The following is a 22,473-nucleotide window of genomic DNA, read 5'->3' on the forward strand; positions in this document are numbered from 1 at the left end:
CTGCAGCCTGGGGTGAGCCGGACCGAGGCCAGCGCTGTTAGAACTGCTGCACCTAATAAATCATCCCAGCCCCACTGGCTCTGTGCTCACTGCTCCCCAGGGCCAGGACAGGGCTGGGGGCTCTGGGCTCTGGCTGGGAGGAGGGGACGCAGGGCACACAGCAGCTGCCCTGGGAGGACTCCCCAGACACACTGTGGGGCCATTCAGCGGCTGCAGGGATCAGGGTTGTGCTGGGGAGGGGCCTGGGCAGGGCCGGATCTGACTGGAGGGAGGGGGCAGGACCCCAGAGGGGGGCTCTGGGGGTGGGGGTGACTCCTGGGGGGGGGGCTGTGGGTTCCCAGTCCCAGTGCAGACCGGTTCCTTCCCCAGGGGTGGGAGCAGCAGGGAGGAGGCCATGGGGAGCAGGAGCCCCAAGCCCCTTTCCCAGGGGAGAGGCAGCTGCAGGAGGGGAGCCAAGCAGCTCGGACGCCCCGGCCTGGGGGTCAGCGACAGGGCCGGGCTGTCAGTGAGCTGGGCTATGGGGCAGGGGAGCAGCTCAGGGATGGGGCAAGGCAGTTATTATCCAGGGGTCCGAACCCCCCAGGGAGTCAAAGCGCCGTCCCCCCAGGGCCCCAGAGACTCACCAGCGATACCAGAGCCCCATCCCAGTCAGAGCCCACATCCTGTGGGGTCCCAGCTATGGGGGATCCCACAACCTCTGGGGCGATGTGTGGGCTGGGTGCTCACATTCCCCCTCCCTGCAGCCCAGCCCTGCTCTATCGCTGTCACCTTCCCCACGGCTGCAGGGGAGACTCCAACCCCAGCCCAAGCCCCCATGTGGCCATTAATGCTCCCCTGGCCCGTCCCCCCACTGCTCCCATTGGGTACTGGTGTCTCCGTCACTTCCTGTCCCAAAGTGCCATGTTCTGTTTCCCAGCTTCCAGGCCCCACTCCAGAGGTGGCTGCATTTCTGCGGTGGGAATTGGCCCCAGTGCTATCGGGTGCAATGAGCTCCGGGATCCTGGTGGGGGAGCGTCCCCGAGAGCGGGGAGACGAGGCCGTGGGGACGTCCCTGTCAGCTGCTCCCATGGGCTGTCCCTGCGGGAGGGGACACAGGACGAGGGCGTGAATCTGTGTGAGTCACTCAGAGCCTGGCCTGCTGCTCCTACTGCTGGCCAAGGGCCCCCCTGCCGTGGAGTCTCCCCTCCAGCGCCCCACACAGATCATCCCGGCCCTGCTTCTGCCCCCCCTCTACAGCCCCCCGCTATTCACCGCCTGCCGCTGTGCTAACCACAGTCTGTGTCACAGCTTAACTATCATGGAGCTATCATGGACGCTGGGGCTGCATTGAGGGGCCGGGGAGGAGGGAGGGACTGGCTGGCTCAGGGGGTCGGGGATGGGACACGGGGCCTCTGCCCTTTGGGGGCTGGGGGCTCGGATCCAGCCTCAGGGCAGGGGACTGGCTGGCTTAGGGGGCCGGGGCCGGGCCATGGGGCCTTGGCAGTCCAGGGCCGTCAATCCGGTGTCAGCGTGAAAGTCCCCGTGCAATTGCCCACAGCCCAGTGGAGACGTTTCTCCGGCCCCGCGACCCAGAAAGGGTTAACGCTCCAAGTTGGTTAACACCCCGTCCGCCTGTGGGGTGAAAGTGGGCCAGACTTACGGCTGCTTTCCCCTCACCTTGTTTCACTTCCCCCCCCCCCCCCCCCCGGGGATGGTTCTGAGCCCCCAGCCCCAGGGCCCCAGCCGCATCCAGCTCACTCTGCTCCCCGGCCCTCTCGGCCCGACTCTGCCCAGCGCCCGGTGATGCCGGGTCGGCACCGCGCTGCCACTGGCTGAGCCCCGGAGGCGCTAACCCCGGCCCAGCCTCGCTGCCTGTTTGTGCGTCAGTGAGACACCAGCTCCCATGGGTGGGCGTCATTGCGGTGCCAGGGACTTTCCACCCGAAACCCCCCCGGGCCTGCAGCCTGGCTGGCACCCGGGGCCTGGCCCTGCCCCCCCCCCTGCACTGGAGAGGAGTAAACTGCGAGTGAAATGCAGCCCCGGTCGGTGTCCTCACCCCATGGTACAGGGGGGGCACTGAGAGCAAGGGACTTGTCAGAAACCACAGAGCTGGGATAGAACCCAGGAGTCCTGGCCCCTAGCCCTCCCTCCCCCACTGCTCTGATCCACCAGCCCCACTCCCATCCCAGAACTGGGAGAGAACCCAGGAGTCCTGGCTCCCAGCCCCTCCTGTTCTGATCCACCAGCTCCACTCCCCTCCCAGAGCTCGAGAGAACCGAGGGGTCCTGGATTGCCAGCTCTAACCATTACACCTCACTCCCCTCGCAGAGCTTGGAATAGGACCCAGGAGTCCTGTCTCCCAGCCCCGCACTAGACCCGACTCCTCCCAGAGCCAGGACAGAACCCAGGAGCCCTGGCTCCCCAGGTCCCCCTTCCCCCGCATGCTAGAGAGAAATATGGGGGCTCTGTCCATCTGGGGTGCTCTGAGAAGTGGGGCTGGCGCAGAATGAGGGGTCCTGGCTGAGGATGGGGTTTGGGGGTGCTCAGGCTCGGGGTGCAGATGGAGGGACAGGCTGCGGGTCACAGATACAGACACCCCTGCCCAAGCGGGACCCTGTGCGGCCGGCTTCCCTGCGAGTGGGTTCTGGGAGTGTTGCGGGGGAGTTCTGGGGCTGTGTATGGGGGGTGTAGGGGTGTAGGGGGGGGGTCTGTGGGACATGTCCTCTCCCTCATGGGTGCGGCACTTCCCAAGCAATCCAGCCCATCCTGCACTTCCCCCGCTGGATTTCCCCCCACCATGTTCCTGCTCCCCCCCACCCCCAGCTCTACGGAGCGGGTGCTGCTGCGGGTGTGAACGGAGCCCCCTGGTGACGCTCTCAGAGACAGACACGGGTCACTCCCTGGCCCCAGGGCGTCAGCAAATGCTGCTCCCTGCAGGGACCCCAGCCCAAGGACCCCCACCCCATCCCAGCCCGGCACAGACCCATAGCGAATCCCATCCCAGAGCCGACAGCCTGCCCCACGGGGCTCCAGAGAGCAGGACGGGGGGTGAGCAGCCATGGGGTGAATCCAGGGGGCTCAGCAAAGACCAGCTGCTCCCCCTGGGGCGGGGGTCAGGCGCTCTCCCCTGCCCACCTAGCTTGCACCCACCCAGCAATGGGGGGCTCTAGTGGGGGCAGGCCGGGTCCCAGGGCAGTGCCAGGTGCTGGAGGGCCTGGCTATGGAGGGCCGGGTCCCCAGCCGGGGTCACTGGCACTGAACTCCAGCAAAAACCACCCCCAGTTTCCATGGGGTGAGAACAGCTGTGGGAGGGGGGGGGAATGACAACATTCTCCCCAGGTGATTGGTCGAACCCGGGCAGGGGTCTCCACAGCTTTACCAGCTCCCGTCTGGCTCTGGGGCTGCCTCCGGCTCAGTGTGGGGAACCCTCCCCCGCCCCATGGGGACCAACCAGCCCCGATTCCCTCTGGCCTCTCCCCCTGCAGCCCCCCCACCGGCCTGTGGATGGGGGGACGCCAGCCAGGGCCCTCCTGGCACCACAGAGCCGGTGAGACTCCAGCAGCGCCTAGCGATGGGGGGGGGCAAGCAGCACCCGGTGGAGGGGCTGGGGCATCACACGGACATCGGGGCTCCTCAGGGCGTCCCAGGGGGTGAGATTGATGCAGAGCAAAGGGCCAGTGCGTAAATGGCCGACGCCCTGTCTCCTGGCAACTAATGGCCGGGGCCTTCCCCCCTGCGAGGGGATGCTAAAGGTGCTGGAGACCTCTGTGTTACTGGCTGGCTGAGAGTCACGTCTGACTGCGCAGTGGGGGGGGGGGCAGGACCCTCTTCCCCAATCAGCCCAGCCTAAAAGCTGCTTTCTCCAGCCACAGCCCCGTCCCAGGGCTGTTTTTAACCCCTTCAGGGCAGGAGCAGGGGTCCACCCTGCTTTGACCGCACTCTTGTCCCTGTTCTTTTATTAGTTGTCCCCCGCAATTAGTGGGTTTCTGAGGTCCTGTGGAACCTCCCCTTAGGCTGGGGGGGGGATCCGTTAGCATGGGGCAGGCTTCGCCCGCCCCGTTTCCCAGACACCCAATAGATACACTGGGCCACAAGGGGGGGGAGGTGGCTACCTGAAGCCAGAGCCAGCCAAGGTGGAGGCGATCCAGGACTGGCCACTCCCCAGACTAAGAATCAGGTCCAGGGTTTCATTGGGATGGCCGGGTACTCCCGGAGGTTTGTGCCGCACTTCAGCTCCCTGGCGGCTCCCCTCACGGGGCTGTGTCGGAAGGGGAAGCCAGACAAGGTGGTCTGGGCCGAGCAGGGCCAGAGGGCTCTCTGTGCGCTGAAGGGGGCACTCATCCAGGGCCCGGTGCTGGTAAACCTGGATTTTAACAAACCTTCCTGGTGTTCAGCGACGCCTCGGACACCGGGCTGGGGGCGGTGCTGATGCAAACTGACACTAAGGGGGAGAGACACCCCGTCGTGTACCTGAGCAAGAAGCTGCTGCCCCGGGAGCAGCACCATGCAGCCATCGAGAAGGGAGGCCTGGCCATGGGGTGGGCCCTCAAATAAACTGCAGCCGTGTCTATTTGGGCAGCACTTCACCGTGTACGCTGACCATTCACCCCTGACGTGGCTGCACCAGATGAAAGGGGCTAATGCCAAGCTGCTGAGCTGGAACCTGCTCTTCCAGGGGTACGACATAGAGGTGGTTCATGTGAGGGGGAGGCCAATGTTATAGCCGACAGTTTATCACGGGACGGGGCCCTGAACTTCCCCAGGTCATAGGCGCCGACTTATATGGGGCTCTGGGGCTTTAGCCCCATGAATAAATCCCAGGCAGGGGCTCTGCCCCACCAATATTTTTTCTCCCCTGCTTCGAGCGCCGCTGCCGCCGCCGCCGCCAGGGCTGCCCAGAGCCCTTTAAATCCCAGCCGCGGCCGGGAATCAGAGGGCTCTGGGCTGCCTGCTGCAGCGGGAAGCCCAGAGCCCTCTGATTCCCGGCTGCGGCTGGGATTTAAAAGGCTCTGGGCTCCCCGCGTTTGCAGGCAGCCCAGAGCCCTTTAAATCCCAGCCGCGGCCGGGAATCAGAGGGCTCTGGGCTGCCTGCTGCGGCGGGGAGCCCAGAGCCCTCTGATTCCCGGCCGCGGCTGGGATTTTAAAAGCTCTGTGCTCCCCGCGGGTGCAGGCAGCCCAGAGCCCTTTAAATCCCAGCCGCGGCTGAGATTTAAAGGGCTCTGGGCTCCCCGCCGCAGTGGGCAGCCCAGAGCCCTCTGATTCCCGGCCCCGGCTGGGATTTAAAAGGCTCTGGGCTCCCTGCGGTTGCAGGCAGCCCAGAGTCCTCTGACTCCCAGCCGGGGCTGGGATTTAAAGGGCTCTGGGATCCCCGGCTGCCAGCAGCCCAGAGCCCTTTGAATCCCAGCCTCTGTCCGCTGATTGCCCCCTCCCCAGACCCCTGCCCCAACTGCCCCCCAGAACCTCCACCCCCTATCTAAGCCCCACTGGTCCTTGTTCCCCGATGACCCCCTCCCGAGACCCCTGCCCCTAACTGCCCCGTGGGACCTCAGCCCCTATCTAAGCCTCCCTTCTCCTGGTCCCCAACTGCCCCCTCCTGAGACCCCACCCAACTTCCCCCAGGACCGCACCCCTACCTGTCCCCTGATAAACCTCTTAGACTCCCATGCCTATCCAATTGCTGCCTGTCCCTGACTGCCCCTTGAACCTCTGCCCCATCCAACTCCCCTGCTCCTTGTCCCTTGACTGCCCCCGGAACTCCCTACCTCTTCTCCAACCCCAAACTGCTTACTGTGCCACTCAGACCAGCGTATCTGGCTCCATGCAGCTCCAGACAGTTGCTGCCATGCTCCCCATGGAGCCCACAGCCCTTTCCACCCCCAGCACCTGCCTTCCAGATTTGAACACCTCAAAATTCAGGAGTGCTCAAGCTCGGTTTGGGCAGCTTTTACTTCATTTCTCCCAAATCAGTTTCCCCTGCAAGGTGCCAACTGAAGGTGTTGGAGAACAGAGAGATCAGGTGGCCTCCTAATGCCTGGAAAAGAGACAAAGGCCGGAGGAGGGAGTGTCAGTGCCTGTGCGGACTTCTGGGAAGTGCACAGTGTGGAAGGGGATGCTGTGATGCTTTGGAACATCTCCATACAAAGCCAGTCAGGACTCTGGGGGAGCCTCCTCTCTCGGAGCATACTGTCTCCAGGGCAAGAAGCTTACACCTTCCTGGGTCTGACCTCGGAGCATTCAGCATGCCCTTCCACGTCATGCACTTTCCAAAGTGAGTCTGCCCAGGCTGGTCCTGGGGCAACCAGAGGTTGCTGCACCCCAACTCTGCAGTCAGATGTGACTCTCAGCCAGACAGTAAAACAGAAGGTTTATTAGATGACGGGAACACAGTTTAAACAGAGCTTGTTGGTACAGAAAACAGAACCCCTCTGTCAGGTCCATCTTGGGGGGTGGGGAGCCCAGAACCAAGTTCTGGGTCTCTCCCAATTTCCCCAGCCAGCTCCAAACTGACACTCCCTCCTCTGGCCTCTGTGCCTCTTCTGGACAAGGAGGCCACCTGATCTCTTTGTCCCTAACACCTTCAGTTGGCATCTTGCAGGGGAAACTGAGGCACCCACACAGTATTCAGAGAAAATATTAAGAACATTCCCACTTCATCACAACAGATGCAACAAAATTTAATACTGTATATTGAAGCAGGCAAGTGCTGCTTCTGACTTTCCACTTTTAATTGACCCTTGTAATCTTGTGGCACTGACGCGTTGTAGCTTCATTTTATATCGGCTTACAGGGCGGGAGCGGGGGGGCACCACCATTTTGGGCCCCACCAAAAATTATACAAACCTGCCGCCTATGCCCCAGGTCACTGGCTAAGTGACCCTGCTCCGTTCAGCCACGAAGGGGGGGGAGAGATGTGACGAAGTGGGGGCGGGTTTCTTGGGGTTTTCTGTGTTTTCCCAGTGGGTTGCATGCAGAGGGGGTGGGACTCAGTGTCCCCGGGTGTTACTGGTTTAACCAGGGGAGGGGAGAGGGAGTTTGTTGGAACACAGGACCGGAGAGGGACTCGGGACCCCGGACAATGGCTTGGAGGACGGAGACCCCGGTGACTGGTGACCTGGTGACCCGGAGACCCAGCTCAGGTGACACAGCCGGTTCTGGCCACTGGGAGGACAATGGGCTGCAGGGAGAGGACCCCGGTGACCTGACCAGCCTGGAGAGAAGCCAATGGACAGAGGGGGCTTGGGGCCGGGGGTATCGGAGGCCCAGCTGGGGAGCAGGGGGGCTCTGGGCTGGAGAGGGGGAGCAGGCAGAGCCCCCCTGGCTGCAGGGGGACTGGGATGTGCTGGGCTGAGGGAGGCCAGGCCTGAGGCCCGGAGAGTTTCCTGTGCTGAGTTCAACTCTCAATAAACCTCCTGTTTTATGCTGGCTGAGAGTCGCTCCGGGCTAGAGAACGGGGCGCGGGGGGGACGACATCATCTCCTTCAGGGGTGAGGAGGCCCGGGGGGCCCAGAGCGAGGGGGCCCACGTCAGAGACAGACGTGCTGAGGCTCAGAGAGAAGCGGCTCCAGGAGGTGGAGGGGCCTGATCCCGAGAGAGAGTGGCCCCCCGAGAAGGGCTGTCGCACTGAAAGGGGCACCCCCCACGGACCGCACGGGGTCACGAGTGGGCACCATCTGTGAGTCCGTGACAGGGACAATCTCAAAGTGCTCCATGGACCATCCTTCTGCCCCAGAGCTCCCACCACTACGGCAGAAGGAAACTGGCCATATGTCACACAAGGGGAAACTGAGGCTCAGGATGTGTCACCACTTGCAGCAAGTCAGTGTCAGCAATGGGAACCCCAGAAGCCTGACTCCCAGTTCTCCCCCAGTAGACCCCACTCCCCTTCCAGAGCTGGGAGAGAACCCAGGAGTCCTGGCTCCTTCCTTGCCTCTCATACCAAACTCCCTTAACTCCTGTTGTAACCCAGAGCCCCTGGACAGACGGGGGCTGGGCTGGGATAACACAGGCTGCCGCGGGCACGGCCCAGACTGACCAGATTTTAAATCAGGATCAAAACCCCAGAAACGTCCCAAACCCACTTTATTGCTGTTGGCAAAGCTGCAGAGCGATGGGGGGGGGGGGCGCAGGGCTGTGACACACCCGGGGGGCAGGGTGGGGGCTGTACAGGGACTGGGCCCGTCCCACACAGACCCCGCGCTGGGCGCTGGGCTCAGCAGGGCTGGACCCTGGAGGAGCCGCACACGGGGGCGATGGGGCCTTTAGCCGGGCGCTGCGGCTGCCCCACCCCCAGCCATGGGCCCGATCCTGCCCCACAGGGACCCCATTGACCGGGAATGGCCGAATCTGGGCCAAAGCCTGCTGGGTAATGGCTGGAGGGGCTTTACCTGGGGTGACTGACAGCAGCCTCTGGCCAATAGGGGCCGGGCTTGGGGCCCAACCCAGAGCCCACTGGAGTCAAGAGAAACCTTCCGCACGGGGCAGCAGCCCTCTCCCCTGCTGGCCCCTGACGAGGGGCGACCCCCATTCCCAGCCCCATGGGCAGCAGCCCTCTCCCGGGATAGGTGCCCCCCAAGCCCAGAGTGGAGGCAGGGGCAGCCCGAGGGGCCGGCTCCCCACTGAGTCTCTAACGGGTTGGGTGTCGTGGTTACGGGGCCGTGGGGCTCCTGCCGGGGTACAGCAGCTGGCACCGACGGGCACGGAGCAGGGACACTGGGGGCAGAGCTGGGGGGGCTGCGAGTGGGTCCCACAAAGGCACCTGGGAGGTTCGGGGCCCCCGGCTCCTCCCCACGTTTATCTGAAAGGCAAAGAGGGTCAGTTACCAGGAGCCCTGGGCTCCGACGTGAGGCTGGCAGGGATCGGGGCCGTTCCCCAGCACCCCAAGGAGTCTCCCATTGACACAGGGTGGGACTGGGGGGGTCCCAGGGGCTGTGGCTGGCTGTGGGGGCACAGGAGCTGGACGCTCTCCCCAGGGTGTGTGGGTGGGCTCAGGGGCTGTGGTTGGCTGGGTGGGGCACAGCAGGGTGGGGGGTCTCCCCAGTGGGTGCTGGGTGGGCCCAGGGGCTGCGGGTGCCTCCCCGGGCAGCAGCTACTCACAAGGGGCCCCGCGGGTTGCGGGCGGCGTTCATCTTCATCCCCTTGATGATGAGGATGGTGCCCGCGATGATGCCGACGATGCCCACGGCCAGGCCCAGGGCGCACACCAGGGTCTCTGTGGTCTCGGGGACGGGGGTGGGCACCTGGGCTTCTGGAGAGAGGGGGAGAGGGACAGGGCATGGGGTGAGGGGGGCTGTTCCTGCCCCTCCCTCCCAGAGCTGGGATAGAACCCAGGAGTCCTGGCTCCCAGCCCCCCCTGCTCTACCCACTAGACACCACTCCCCTCCCAGAGCTGGGAGAGAACCCAGGAGTCCTGGCTCCCAGCCCCCCCTGCTCTAACCCACCAGCCCCCACTCCCCTCCCAGAGCCGGGGAGAGAACCCAGGAGTCCTGGCTCCCAGCCCTGTGCCCAGCAGGGTCCCCGGGCGCCCCAGCCTCACCCCAGTGCTTCGTGAAGGTCTCGGCCAGCCCCCAGTGCTCCACCCGGCAGTCGTAGAAGTCGCCCTGGCTGGGGAGGAAGGGCAGGTAGGAGAACTTGCGGAAGGAGTTGTCCTGGCGGGGGTAGAAGTCGGTCTCGGAGACGCCCCCCGTCACCTCCTGCCCGTTCTTCAGCCACGTGACGCTGAGCGCGGGCGGGAAGAATTTGTCCACGAAGCAGATGAGGACGTTGGGCTCCCCCAGCTCCACGGGGTCTTCGGGGAACACGGTCACCTCAGGGGGCACTGGGGAGACAGGGATCAGTGGGTCCCATTGCCTGCCCCTCAGCCAGGCATCGAGTTACCAGGTGTCCGGATTTCGATTGCAACGCCTGGTCAAAGAGGGACCCTAGCGGCTCCTGTCAGCACCACTGCCGGGCCGTTAAAAGTCCCATCGGCAGCACGGCGGGGGTTAGGCAGGCTCCCTGCCTGCCCTGGCTTTATGCAGCTCCCAGGAGCGGCTGCCATGTCTGGCCCCCTAGGCACAGGGGTGGATACAGGGAGTCCGGGTGCTGCTCCTGCCCCCAGTGCCGGCTCCGAAGCTCCCATTGGCCAGGAACTGCGGCCACCAGGAACTGGGGGGGGGGGTGCTTGTGGGTGCAGGCAGTGCGCACTGCTCAGAGCCGGCTGGCCCTACCTCGGCCTAAAGGCTGGACATGCCAGCCCCCTGCACCCAAACTCCCTCTCAGAGCCCACACCCTTCTGCACCCCAGCCCCCTTCCCCAGCCCTGAGCCCCCTCGCACACCCTGAACCCCTCATTTCTGGCCCCACCCCAGAGCCTGCACCCCAGCTGGAGTCCTCCCGCCCACACCCCATCCGCTGCCTCAGCCCAGTGACAGTGAGTGAGGGTGGGCAAGAGCGATGGAGGGAGGGGGCTGGAGTGAGTGGGGGCAGGGCCTCAGAGCGGGGCAGAGGCAGGGCCTCTGGGCAAGGCACAGGCAAGGGCGTTCAGCTTTGTGCAATTAGAAAGTTGGTAACACCAGCCAGTCCCTGCCCTGGGGCCGGGTGGGAGCCAGCGCCCCCTAGAGGGGACAGGCCCCGTGCCCCGTTCCCTGCCCCCCGGAGCCAGCCAGTCCCTGCCCTGGGGCCGGGTGGGAGCCGGCACCCCCTAGAGGGGACAGGCCCCTGCCCCATTCCCCGCCCCCCTGAGCCAGCCAGTCCCTGCCCTGGGGCCGGGGGGGAGCCGGCGCCCCCTAGAGGGGACAGGCCCCTGCCCCATTCCCCGCCCCCCTGAGCCAGCCAGTCCCCGCCCTGGGGCCGGATCGGAGCCGGCGCCCCCTAGAGGGGACAGGCCCCTGCCCCATTCCCCGCCCCCTGAGCCAGCCAGTCCCCGCCCTGGGGCCGGGTGGGAGCTGGCGCCCCCTAGAAGGGACAGGCCCCTGCCCCATTCCCTGCCCCCCTGAGCCAGCCAGTCCCGCCTGGGGCCGGGAGCCGGCGCCCCTAGAGGACAGGCCCTGCCCCATTCCCTGCCCCGAGCCAGCCAGTCCCTGCCCTGGGGCCGGGAGCCAGCGCCCCAGAGGACAGGCCCCGCCCATTCCCCACCCCCGTGAGCCAGCCAGTCCCCGCCCTGGGGCCGGGTGGGAGCCAGCGCCCCCTAGAGGGGACAGGCCCCTGCCCCATTCCCCACCCCCCTGAGCCAGCCAGTCCCTGGTGCTCAGGCTCCAGCTCAGGGGTCTCTCCCCAGGACTGTGGGGCGTCACCGGGGCCGTCCCAGCTCCCTGCACTGACGGCTCAGGGGGCACCAGGGGCAGAGGAGAGAATCCCCCAGGGGCAGGGCCTGGTGCTGGGCAGGGGCCACGAACAGCCCTCGGCAAAGGAGCTGCCCTGGGCCCCCAGCCTGGAGGGTGAGAACTGCCCAGGCCCCCTGCCCTGCAGAGCCCTGGCCCGGCTGACTGGCTCCCCGGAGCCCTCCCAGGGCTGGGAGGGGACGCGTAGTCTGTGGTGAGGGCTGGTACTAGGCCTGCATGAGGAAGTGTGGGTCCATGGGTGAGCGGGGTGGAGGGCTCCAGGAGAGGGGCCTGGCAGGGAAGGTGCCGTACCGTTCTGGGCCTGCGTCTGGTTGGTGCTCTCGATCATGAGCTCCAGGTTGTACTTGCTTATGGCGACGTTGCGCAGGGCGAACTGGGCATCAAAGCTGGTGAACTTGCTGAAGTCGGGCAGGCGCCAGACGGTCTCCTTCCTCTCCAGGTCCACGTAGAACATCTCGTCCTCATCAAACCCCTGCACAAATTCCCCTGACCCCTGCTGGGACTGGTCCGTCCGCTGGTAGAACTCCGCCTGGAAGTGCACGTGGTCCACTGTGGGGAAGATGGGGCATCAACACAGCACCAGCCCCCACTCCTGGGGACCGGGTCTCTGAGTGCCTCCCCTGAGGCTGCAGCCCCCAGCCGTGACATTCAAACGAGGATGCCCGGTGTGAGGGGAAAGCAGCCGCAGGGAGCACAGGGACCCCTGGCATCACGCTGGTGCACTGGGGCCAGTCCTGCCTGGGAGGGGACAGTGCCCCTACTGTGCCCCCCACCCCTGGCTCATTTGTTCACTATGGGGTGGCCTATCCAAGCAGTGGCCAGGCCTATCCCCACTTAGCTTGGGAAGGGGGACATGACCCCAGCCCAGAGTGGTACAGGGGAAAGTTAGAGGTTGTAACTGCAGGACATTTCTGTGCATGGTGCCCCTCCCTGGGGGGGATCAGCCCCCGAGTCCCTGTGGGGAAGGGGGGCTGCACTCCTATGGGCAGGGCTGTGCTGCAACCAAACCACAGCAACTTCCCCACGATCACCCTGTTGCCCCCGCAGCAGCCTTCCCTCTGTGAGGCGAGACCCTCCTCCCTGCAGCCCCCACCCCAATCCGGCTCCCCATGCCCTTCCCTGGTGGGGGCGATCTGGGGGTAAAGCCGCCCCCCCCCCCGCCCTGGAACCAGGTGTCCCAGCCCCCGCCCCGCCCGTACCTCTCACCGCCCCGGTGCCCGGCAGGGCCAGCAGGGTGAGCAGGGCCAGCAGGGCCATGGGGACGCCCCGTCCTGCACCCATCTCCTCTCCCGGGCACTGGGCTGGGCGCGGGGCCGGCAGCACTGGGGGGCTGGGGGGGCACATGTCACACCCTCAGGGGGGGGGGGGCAGCGCCTGGCATTGGCCAGGGGAGCCCGGCCCAGGGGCCCGCACCCAATGGCAGAAATCCCTGCGCCGACCAGGCTGTTACCAGGCAGAGCAGCAGCGCCGAGCCTCGCAGAGAGGGGAGATGGAGAAATTCCTGGCCAGGCGCCGGCTCCCAGAGCTGCACAGCCCCAGTGTGGACGCAGCGCTGCCGGGAGGGGTTTATCCCCAGTGTGGGGCCAGCACCTCCCCGCACGGCACTCGCCCGGCTCACACATGCCCTGTTCTGCAGAAGGACGGTATGCACCTGGGGGGCTTGGCGACCCAGCTCTGCACTGGGGCCGGGGGGGTGTGTGTGTCACACCCTTGACCCCCAGAGCTCTGCTGGGATAAGCATCAAGTCACAGACAGGGTTCAGGGGGACCATCCATGCGGGACTGGGATGGGGTCTGTTCTGGGCCCCGTGTGTGTGCGTTGGTCTGTGTCCCCTGCCCCTGCAGCACCAACTCTCCCGCTCTGGCTAACACACTCGGTGTTCACGCGCAGATGTGCTCGCCCCCATCTCAAACAAGATGTATTGGGATTGGAAAAGGGGAACAGAAATGATGAGGGGTATGGAACAGCTGCTGTATGAGGAGAGGTTAATAAGACTGGGACTTTTCAGCTTGGAAAAGAGACGACTAAGGGGGTGTGTGACGAAGTGGGACTGTTCTTAATGTTTCCTCTGAATACTGTGTAGGTGCCTCAGTTTCCCCAATGCATTTCTTAAGTCTCTAGGTGGTGGGATAAAGGCCAGTGTGCATAAATCACCCTGGCAACAAATGGCCGGGGCCCTTCCCCCCTGCAAGGGAATAGCTAAAGGTGAACAAAGAGATCAGGTGACCTCCTGGCCCGGGAAAGGGGCTGAGCAGACGAGGGGCGGGAGGGGGTGTCAGTCTGGAGCTGGCTGGGGACGAGGAGTGAGGGCAGACGTGGGGGTCTGGCTCACTGCCCCCCAGAATGGACCTGGCCGAGGGGACCCGTTTGCGATACCTACAAGCTCTGTGTTAGACCCTGTTCCTGTCATCGAATAAACCTCTGTGTTACTGGCTGGCTGAGAGTCACGTCTGACTGCGAAGTGGGGGGGCAGGACCCTGTGGCCCCCCCAGGACCCCGCTGGGGCGGACTCGCTGGGGGAAGCGCACGGAGGGGCAGAGGATGCTGAATGCTCCAAGGAGAGACCCAGGAGGTGAAGCCGTGGGAGCTTCTTGCCCTGCAGACAGGCTGCTCCGAGGGAGAGGAGGCTCCCCAGAGTCCTGTCTGGCTTGGTGGGGAGCAGTTCCAGAGCATCGCCCGGGGACTCCGTTAAAAGGGGATATGATAGAGGGGTATAAAATCATGACTGGTGTGGAGAAAGGGAATAACTAAGTGTTATTTACTCCTTCTCATAACACAAGAACTAGGGGCCACCAAATGAAATGAATAGGCAGCAGGTTTAAAACAAAAGGAAGTATTTCTTCACACAATGCACAGTCAACCTGTGGAACTCCTTGCCAGAAGTTGTTATTGTCACGGACTCACAGATGGTGCCCACTCTTGGGCCAGTGCGGTCCATGGGGGTGCCCCTTTCAGTGCAACAGCCCTTCTCGGGGGGCCGCTCTCTCCCGGGGTCAGGCCCCTCCACCTCCTGGAGCCGCTTCTCTCTGAGCCTCAGCATGTCTGTCTCTGCCGTGGGCCCCTCAGGGAATCCCCTCGCTCTGGGCCCCCCGGGCCTCCATCCCTGAAGGGGTTGATGCCCCCCGCCCTGTTCTCTAGCCCAGAGTGACTCTCAGCCAGCGTAACACAGGAGGTTTATTGAGCGTTGAACCCAGCACAGGAAACTCTCCGGCCTCAGGCCTGGCCTCCCCCAGCCCAGCACATCCCAGTCCCCCTGCAGCCAGGTGGGCTCTGCCTGCTCCCCCTCTCCAGCCCAGAGCCCCCCTGCTTCCCAGCTGGGCCTCCGATACCCCCGGCCCCAGGCCCCCCCTGTCCATTGGCTTCTCTCCAGGGAAACAGGGTCGTAAACTGGGTCATTGGGGCCACCTCGCCGCTCTTCCATCCTCTGGCCCCTCTGGCTGGAACCAGCTGGTCAGGTCACCGGGTCCTCTCCCCGCAGCCCATTGTCCTCCCACTGGCCTCTGTAACAACAAACTCCGAAGACGTGAGCTGCAGCTCACGAAAGCTCATGCTAAAATAAATTTGTTAGTCTTTAAGGTCCCTCTCCCTTGTTAACCCAGTAACACTCAGGGAAACTGAGTCCCACTCCATCTGCATGCAAACCACTGGAAAAACAGAAAAAAATAAGAAAATCCCCCACTTCGTTACAGTTATGAAGGTCAAGACTTTCACACGGTTAAAAAAAGAACTGATAAATTAATGGAGGGTAGGTCCATCAATGGCTAGTAGCCAGGCTGGGCAGGGATGGTGTCTGTAGCCTCTGTTTGCCAGAAGCTGGGAATGGGCGACAGAGAATGGATCACTTGATGATTCCCTGCTCTGTTCATTTCCTCTGGGGCACCTGGCACTGGCCACTGTCGGCAGACAGGACACTGGGTTAGATGGACCTTTGGTCTGACCCAGTCTGGCCGTTCAGGCGCTGGCCTGGGACCCAAGTGCCCTGGGGTCATTCCCGGCCCTGCCACAGACTGTGTGTGACCCTGGGCCAGTCACTGACTCCTCTGGGCCTCCCTCCCCAGCTGGGCCGTGGGGACACTGGCCCAGCCCTGCCCCACGGGGTGGGGGGTGAAGGCAGCAGAGAGGGGGAGGGGCTCAGAGACTGGGGGGCAGAGAAGCCCCTGAGGGAGATCAGTGGTGGGAGCAGCTGAGGCTGAGCTGTGCCTGACCCAGGGAGACTGAGCCCCCGCTCTGGTGGGGGGCCTGGGGGCAGGGCTCAGGCCTGTGGAGGGGGTGGGGCTCAAAACTTCGGCCTGTGGGACCAGCCCTGAACCTTCCCCTGGGACTAAATTTACACACATAAACCCCAGGGATGTCCCACACACCCGGCCTACCCCAGCCGGCAGCAGAGAGTCGAGGCACCGGGGAAGGGGACGGAGGGTCCCAGGTCCGTTGCTGGGGGCCCTGCTCTGGGGGGGGCTGGTCCCTGGGCCTGCCCCGCTCTTCAGCTGCCCCGGGGCCATGGCAGGCGCCGGGCGGGTCCTGCAGCCCGACCCCAGGCCCTGCTCTGCCCCCTGCGGGCAGGGGCGGCTCTAGTAATTTCGCTGCCCCAAGCACGGCGGCACGCCATGGGGGGGCGCTCTGCCGGTCGCCGGTCCCGTGGCTGCAGTGGACCTTCTGCAGACGTGCCTGCAGAGGGTCCGCTGGTCCCGCGGCTCCGGTGGACCTCCTGCAGGCACACCCGCGGGAGGTCCACCAGAGCCACGGGACCAGCGGCCCCTCCGTGGGCACGTCTGCGGGAGGTTCACCAGAGCTGCCTGCCGCCCTCCCGCGGGACGCCACCCCAAGCACACGCTTGGCGCGCTGGGGTCTGGAGCCGGCCCTGCCTGCGAGGGCGAAGTAGGGAACCGAGCCCTGCTGGTGCCGGCTCTGCCTAGCGACTGGTGATGCTGCCAAGCACCGATGCTGCCTGGCCCCTGGACTGGGGGTGCCCAATCCCCGGGGCCGTGGGCAGCGTCCCAGGGCTGGTGCTCGGAGCTGGGCAGAGAAGGTCTCAGTCTGGGGGGGTCCTGACGAGTTTCCAGGTCTCTCCCTCCTGAGCAGCGATGGGGGCGGGTCGGATCCTGGGGGCCGGGAGCCGCTGGGCTGGGGCTCTGCTGGTGACACTGACGGTGCTGAGAACCCACCTGGCTCATTGCACGGAGCCCCCAAGTGAGTAGAGACCCCAGCGCCCCGGGGAGCCCCATCCTGGGCAGTGCTGGGTGTATCCGGGGGGGGGGGTCAGACCCCAGTGCCCCGGGGAGCCCCGTGCTGGGCAGCGCTGGGTGTATGGGGGGGGTCAGACCCCAGCGCCCCGGGGAGCCCCGTGCTGGGCAGCGCTGGGTGTATGGGGGGTGTCAGACCCCAGCGCCCCGGGGAGCCCCGTCCTGGGCAGCGCTGGGTGTATCCAGGGGGGGTCAGACCCCAGCACCCCGGGGAGCCCCGTCCTGCCTGTGCCGGTGTCACCCCTGCTCAGTGTCTCCCATACCCCCTTTCTCTGTCCTGTGTCCCCGCCCTCCAGTCTGGGCTCCGTGTTACTGTCACTCCCCTCCCCCAACATGCCCCTGCTCACCTGCTGAGCTGCGCTGGGTCCGGGAGGGTTGGTGGGGGGCTCTCGGGGCAGGGGCGGCTCTAGGAATTTGGCCGTGCTTGGGGCCGGTCCCGTGGCTCCGGTAGAGCATCCGCAGGCATGGCAGCGGGAGGTCCACCGGAGCCACCTGCCGTCCCCCCGGCAAAATGCCGCCCCACGAGCGCGCTTGGCGCGCTGGGGTCTGGAGCCGGCCCTGTCTCGGGGGCTCTGACTGTTCCCCCCAGTCCTGGCTGGGCTCCAAGCCCTGGGGGCAGCAGGAGGAGGGGCAGGTGGGGGGGTCTTTGATCTGAGCCCGTCTCCATCCCCATCTCCTCCCCCGCAGGGCGGTTCGTGATCCAGTTCAAGGCTGAGTGTCAGTTCACCAACGGCACCGAGCGAGTCCGGTTCCTGGGCCACTACATCTACAACCAGCAGCAGTTCGTGCAGTTCGACAGCAAGGTGGGGGTGTGGGTGGGGGAGACGGAGGTGGGGCGGCGCTGGGCCGAGGGCTGGAACAAGGACCCGGCGATCCTGGCAGACACGCGGACTGCAGTGGACAAGTGCCGGCACAACTACAGGGTGGACAAACCTTTCACCGTGGACAGGAGAGGTGAGTGGGACGCAGCTGGGGGCGGGGCCAGGGGGTCGGACACTCCGCCCTCCTGCCCCTCCCCCGTTATCTCCATGTTCCCGAGCTGTGCCGGGGATGAGGAAGGGGGAGCAGGGCCCTGCTCCTCTTGCGCTGGGGGGCAAAGAGAGCAGCAGCCGGCGGGGTCTGGGGCAGGGTCACTCCGCAGCCGGGGGGGAAGGGGCCCCGGCACGGGCTGGGGTGGGGTAAGGGGGGGGGTCTCCACCCCTCCAGCCTGGGTCTGCCTGGGCACCCCCTGTCTGCAGAGAGCACAGCCCCGTACCGGTCTGGGTGTGTCACTGCCCCTTACCCCATTCCCAGCCCCCCCCTTCTGAAGGGGTTCAGGCCCCCAAGGCCCAGCCCCAGCTTCCCAACCCTCAACTCTGCCCCGGGGCAGGGGGGCTGCTGCGGCTCCTACCCCCCATTCCTGGGCTGGGGGGGGGCCAGGCAACAGGGCAGAACTTTCCCCTCCCCCCAACCCAATCTCTCGGGTCCCTGGCTGGGGGTGGGGCAGCCCTGGTCCCTGGGCTGAGACCCCGTCTGCCTGGGCCCCAGGGATCAGACAGTCCCTGGCTCTGTCCCCAGGGGTAACAGGACACGACTCCCAGGCCCTTTCTGCCGGAGCCGTCCCAGGGCAATGGGGAGGAGGAGAGAACCAGACAACAAGGGGGAGCACAGGGTGGCTGGGGCCTGCCCTGGGGGAGGGGGGCACCTGTTCTCTCAGAGCCCTGCTCCGTCTCCAGCCCCTTTCCCAGCCCCCCTCTCGCTCTCTCCCCCCAGTTCAGCCCAAGGTGAAAGTTTCCCCCACGAAATCGGGGTCCCAGCCCCACCCCCACCTGCTGGTTTGCTCGGTGACGGGGTTTTACCCCGGGGGGATCGAGATCAAGTGGCTGAGGAACGGGCAGGAGCAGACGGCCGGGGTGGTGTCCACGGAGCTGCTCCAGAACGGAGACTGGACCTTCCAGATCCTGGTGATGCTGGAGATGAGCCCCCGGCGCGGGGACGTCTACACCTGCCAGGTGGAACACGTCAGCCTGCGGGGGCCCCTCGCCGTGCACTGGGGTAAGAGCCTCTGGGTGTGGGGCAGCCCCTGAGCCGACAGGGGCAGCCCTCGGGGGATGGGCCTGGGTCAGAGCCCCTGGGGCAGAGAGTTGGGATGTGACCCCCCAGCCTGCCCCCCCCTCACAGCAGCACTGGGCCCTGGGGAGTGAGACTGAGTGGACGTTTCTACAGCCCCCCCAGCCCCCAGCACTTCCCAGCCTGAGCCTCCAGCCAACACAGGGCCCCCCACCCCCACTGCAATGCAGCCCCCACTGGGGTGGGGCACGGCCGCTGTTGAACAGCCCCACAGCAGCACTGCCCTGCCGCTTGGGACAGGAAGTGAAGGGGAATCTCATCTCCAGGGACACGTGGGGGGATCAGCCGCCCCTTGGATCCCAGCCCAAGGTGCAACTTCAAAGAGCTACTTACTCCGCTTTTAACATGCTCACGCAAGCTCTGCTAACGCAAATGATATATTAACCTGGGCTGGGAGATCACGTCCACGGGCTGCAAAACGCCGTGGAGACACAACCTGAGTGGGGGAGTGACGGGGCAGGGAGAGGAGAAAAGTCTCCATAATAACGACTGGTCTAGAGAAGGGAGATCGGGAGCGTCTGTTCTCCCTGTCTCACAGCAATGGGACAAGGGGACACTCAGTGGAATGGAAAGGGGCAAATTCACACCTGGTAAAAGGAAGGACGTTTCCCACACACTGTGTGATTAGCCTGTGGAACTCACTGCCACAGGGTGTCACTGAGCCCAAGAACTGAGCAAGACACAAAGGGATTGGCCACTTCTGAGGCTCACAAGACAACCCAGCGCTAGACTGGTTCATGCTGACAATGGGCAGGGATCTGAAACCTCCCGCTGCAGGGCCTGAGCAGAGCTCTGAGATCACAGGGCAGGAGGAGCCCTGAGGTGGGGCAGATTGTCCCACAGCTGCTCCTGCAGGCCCTGGCCCCAGGCTCTGCCCCGGCCGGCACTGGTCACTGGCGCGGACGGGAGCCTGGCCCGGAGGCCCCTGGCTCTGCCCCGGCCGGTGCCGGTCACTGGCACAGACGGGAGCCCGGCCCGGAGGCCCCTGGCTCTGACCCGGCCGGCGCCGGTCACTGGCACAGATGGGAGCCCGGCCCGGAGGCCCCTGGCTCTGACCCGGCCAGTGCCGGTCACTGGCACAGATGGGAGCCCGGCCCGGAGGCCCCTGGCTCTGCCCCGGCCGGCGCCGGTCACTGGGCAGATGGGAGCCCGGCCCGGAGGCCCCTGGCTCTGACCCGGCCAGTGCCGGTCACTGGCACAGATGGGAGCCCAGCCCGGAGGCCCCTGGCTCTGCCCCGGCCGGCGCTGGTCACTGGCACAGACGGGAGCCCGGCCCAGAGGCCCCTGGCTCTGACCCGGCCGGCGCTGGTCACTGGCACGGACGGGAGCCCGGCCCGGAGGCCCCTGGCTCTGACCCGGCCGGCGCTGGTCACTGGCACGGACGGGAGCCCGGCCTGGAGGCCCCTGGCTCTGACCCGGCCAGCGCCGGTCACTGGTGCGGACGGGAGCCCAGCCCGGAGGCCCCTGGCTCTGCCCCGGCCGGCGCTGGTCACTGGAGCGGATGGGAGCCCGGCCCGGAGGCCCCTGGCTCTGCCCCGGCCAGCACCGGTCACTGGTGCGGACGGGAGCCCAGCCCGGGGGCCCCTGGCTCTGACCCGGCCCGTCCCATGTCCCTGTTTCAGAGGCGCAGTCTGACTCCGCCAGGAGCAAGATGCTGACGGGGGTCGGGGGCTTCGTGCTGGGGCTGATCTTCCTGGCGCCCGGACTCCTCATCTACCTGAAGAATAAGAAAGGTGAACGGCTCCGGGCGGGGGCGGGGCACCAGGGGGTCTCTGGGGGGAGGTGGGGCTGGGGGGGCTCAGGGGAATCCGGGCCTGGCTGCAGGCTCCCCCCCCCCCCCCAGCAGGGGCTGCTCAGAGTCTGGCAGGGGCCTCCCGGCTTCTCCTCTCCTGGGCCCGGGGCTGGGTCAGACCCTCCCCCCTCCTAGGGCAGGGACAGAGCAGGGGCCGTGGGGAGATCTCAGTGCGGGGCCCCGGGGCCAGGCTGGGGGCTCCCACTCTCCCCTCCCCCGGCCGAGCCCCCGGGGTGGGACAGACCCCGACCCCTCGCAGTGCAGGGAGCTGCCCCTGCCCCGGGGCTCAGAGCGTTTCTGTCCCCTCCCCCGGGCAGGGATCGTGGGTCAGGGATTTAGAGTAATAACAGGGGAGGGTAACCCCAGGTCTGGGGCCGGAGGGGGGCTGGGTTCCTAGTGGGGAGCGTTCCATGCCATGGGGCAGGGGCTGGAGCTCTGACCCCCAGGAACCGGCTCCCCCCGCCCAGGGCTCTGACCATGTTTCTCTCTGTTTTTCAGGGCGCCCCGTTCCCCAACCTGCAGGTAATTTCAATCCCCCTCCCCCGTTACACCCGCCTCCCCCCACACTGAGCACAGGCTGCCTGGGGCGCCCGTGGGGCGGCTGCTTCTGCCCCTCGGCCCGTGACACCCGCCCGGCTCAGCCCCTGGGCAGCTGGGCAATGGGGCGCTGGCACCGTGGAGGAGGAGGCTGCGGCTCCCTCGGTCCCCATTCAGGCCGTTGTCACAGAGTGTGGGGGCGCCAGGCCCTGCACCCCCGGGCTCCTTGCCGATTCACCAGGACTCTCAGCCAGCCAGTAAAGCAGAAGGTTTATTTAGACGACAGGAACACAGCCCAGCACAGGTCTTGCAGGCACAGATAACAGGATCCCCCCGGTTAGGTCCATCTTGGGGCCCCACAGCCCCCCTCGGGGATCAGACCCTCTCTCCCTGCTTCCCCTCTATCCCCAGCCAACTCCAGTCTGCCCAGCCCCCTCCGGCCCCTCCTCTCTGCTCCGCTTCTTTCCCGGGCCAGGAGGTCACCTGACCCCTTTGTCTCCAACACCTTTAGATGCACCCTTGCAGGGAGGGGCCCGGCCATCAGTTGCTAGGAGACAGAGTGTCAGGCATTCGGCTGCCCCGGCCTTTTGCTGCTAGATACTTAGGATCTGCACACAGCACTCACAGACCCCCAGTAAGAACAGCCCCACTTCGTCACACCGATCCCCAAGCTGCTCCCGGGGGCAGAGAGTCCTGGGTCCTGCTGAGCATCCCCCAGCCCTGCGGCTGCCGGGCAGAGTCCCTGGGGTGCCCTGGGGCCTGGCAGAGAAAATCCCCCGTCCGTCCCGCCAGGCCCACGGCCAGGGGCTGATTTCTCTCCCCTCTCCCTGCAGGGCTCCTGAGTTAGATCCTGGGCGTCGGATCCCCCGGCCGGCAGGAGTTTCCGTCCATCTGTCCCAGCCCCTCGCCCAGCCCGGAGAATGCAGAACCTGGGGCCGGTCCCTTCCTGTCCCCGTCTGCTCCCCGCGCTCTGCCTGGCTCCAGCCCACGCTGCCCCCGCCTGGGGACCCGTCCCTGCCCCTCAGTCCCAGCAGGGCCCCGGGGTGACCCCTCCTGCGTTAACCCTTTCCCTGCCCCAGCCCAGCCCCACGTTCCCTCTCACTGACCCCGCGGCCCTCGGGGAAGCTTTGGGAGACACTGTTCCGCAGCCTGGGGTGAGCCGGACAGAGGCCGGCGCTGTTAGAACTGCTGCACCCTAATAAATCATCCCAGCCCCCACCGGCTCCATGCTCACTGCTCCCCCAGGGCCGGGACAGGGCTGGGGCAACTGGGCCCTCTGGGCTCTGGCTGGGGGGAGCGTGGGGCCATTTAGCGGCTGGAGGGATCAGGGTTGTGCTGGGCAGGGCCCTGGGCCGGGCCGGATCTGACGGGAGGTGGGGGGCAGGACCCCAGACAGGGGCGGCTCCAGGCCCCAGCACGCCAAGCGCGTGCCTGGGGCAGCAAGCCACGGGGGGCGCTCTGCCGGTCACCACGAGGGCAGCAGGCAGGTTGCTTTCAGC

The 22,473-nt window shown here is 65.9% G+C and overlaps 2 protein-coding genes across 7 annotated transcripts in view; one reads left to right on the forward strand and one right to left on the reverse strand.

Moving 5' to 3' along the window:
* Window positions 1-8,041: 8,041 nt before the first annotated feature.
* Window positions 8,042-18,480, reverse strand: LOC120394833 (HLA class II histocompatibility antigen, DR alpha chain-like). 3 transcript variants are annotated; one of them, XM_039518995.1, is made up of 5 exons: window positions 18,345-18,480; window positions 11,588-11,845; window positions 9,512-9,793; window positions 9,073-9,223; window positions 8,042-8,773 (listed from the first exon to the last, which is right to left on the reverse strand). In XM_039518995.1, the coding sequence occupies exons 2-5, from the start codon at window positions 11,748-11,750 to the stop codon at window positions 8,770-8,772; spliced, it is 600 nt and encodes a 199-aa protein (XP_039374929.1). In that variant the 5' UTR covers window positions 11,751-11,845; window positions 18,345-18,480; the 3' UTR covers window positions 8,042-8,769. The 3 variants fall into 3 exon arrangements, with proteins under 3 accessions (XP_039374929.1, XP_039374927.1, XP_039374928.1); XM_039518993.1 differs by lacking the exon at window positions 18,345-18,480 and adding an exon at window positions 12,496-12,621; XM_039518994.1 differs by lacking the exons at window positions 8,042-8,773; window positions 18,345-18,480 and adding an exon at window positions 12,496-12,621 and having other exon boundaries at window positions 9,069-9,223.
* The window catches only part of LOC120394828 (DLA class II histocompatibility antigen, DR-1 beta chain-like), a 32,046-nt gene continuing 25,877 nt past the window's right edge, over window positions 16,305-22,473 (forward strand). For 2 of the 4 annotated variants that reach the window (XM_039518984.1, XM_039518983.1), the window contains exons 1-3: window positions 16,305-16,483; window positions 17,224-17,490; window positions 18,289-18,389. In XM_039518984.1, coding sequence (XP_039374918.1) covers window positions 16,378-16,483; window positions 17,224-17,490; window positions 18,289-18,389 — 474 coding nt within the window. In that variant the 5' untranslated portion in view covers window positions 16,305-16,377. Of the gene's footprint in view, window positions 16,484-17,223; window positions 17,491-18,288; window positions 18,571-20,267; window positions 20,379-20,935; window positions 20,960-21,807; window positions 22,181-22,473 lie in introns of those variants that run through there. The other 2 variants (XM_039518986.1, XM_039518985.1) reach the window with 2 other exon arrangements.

Source organism: Mauremys reevesii, unplaced genomic scaffold, assembly GCF_016161935.1.
Source record: "Mauremys reevesii isolate NIE-2019 unplaced genomic scaffold, ASM1616193v1 Contig8, whole genome shotgun sequence".
NCBI lineage: Eukaryota > Metazoa > Chordata > Testudines > Geoemydidae > Mauremys > Mauremys reevesii.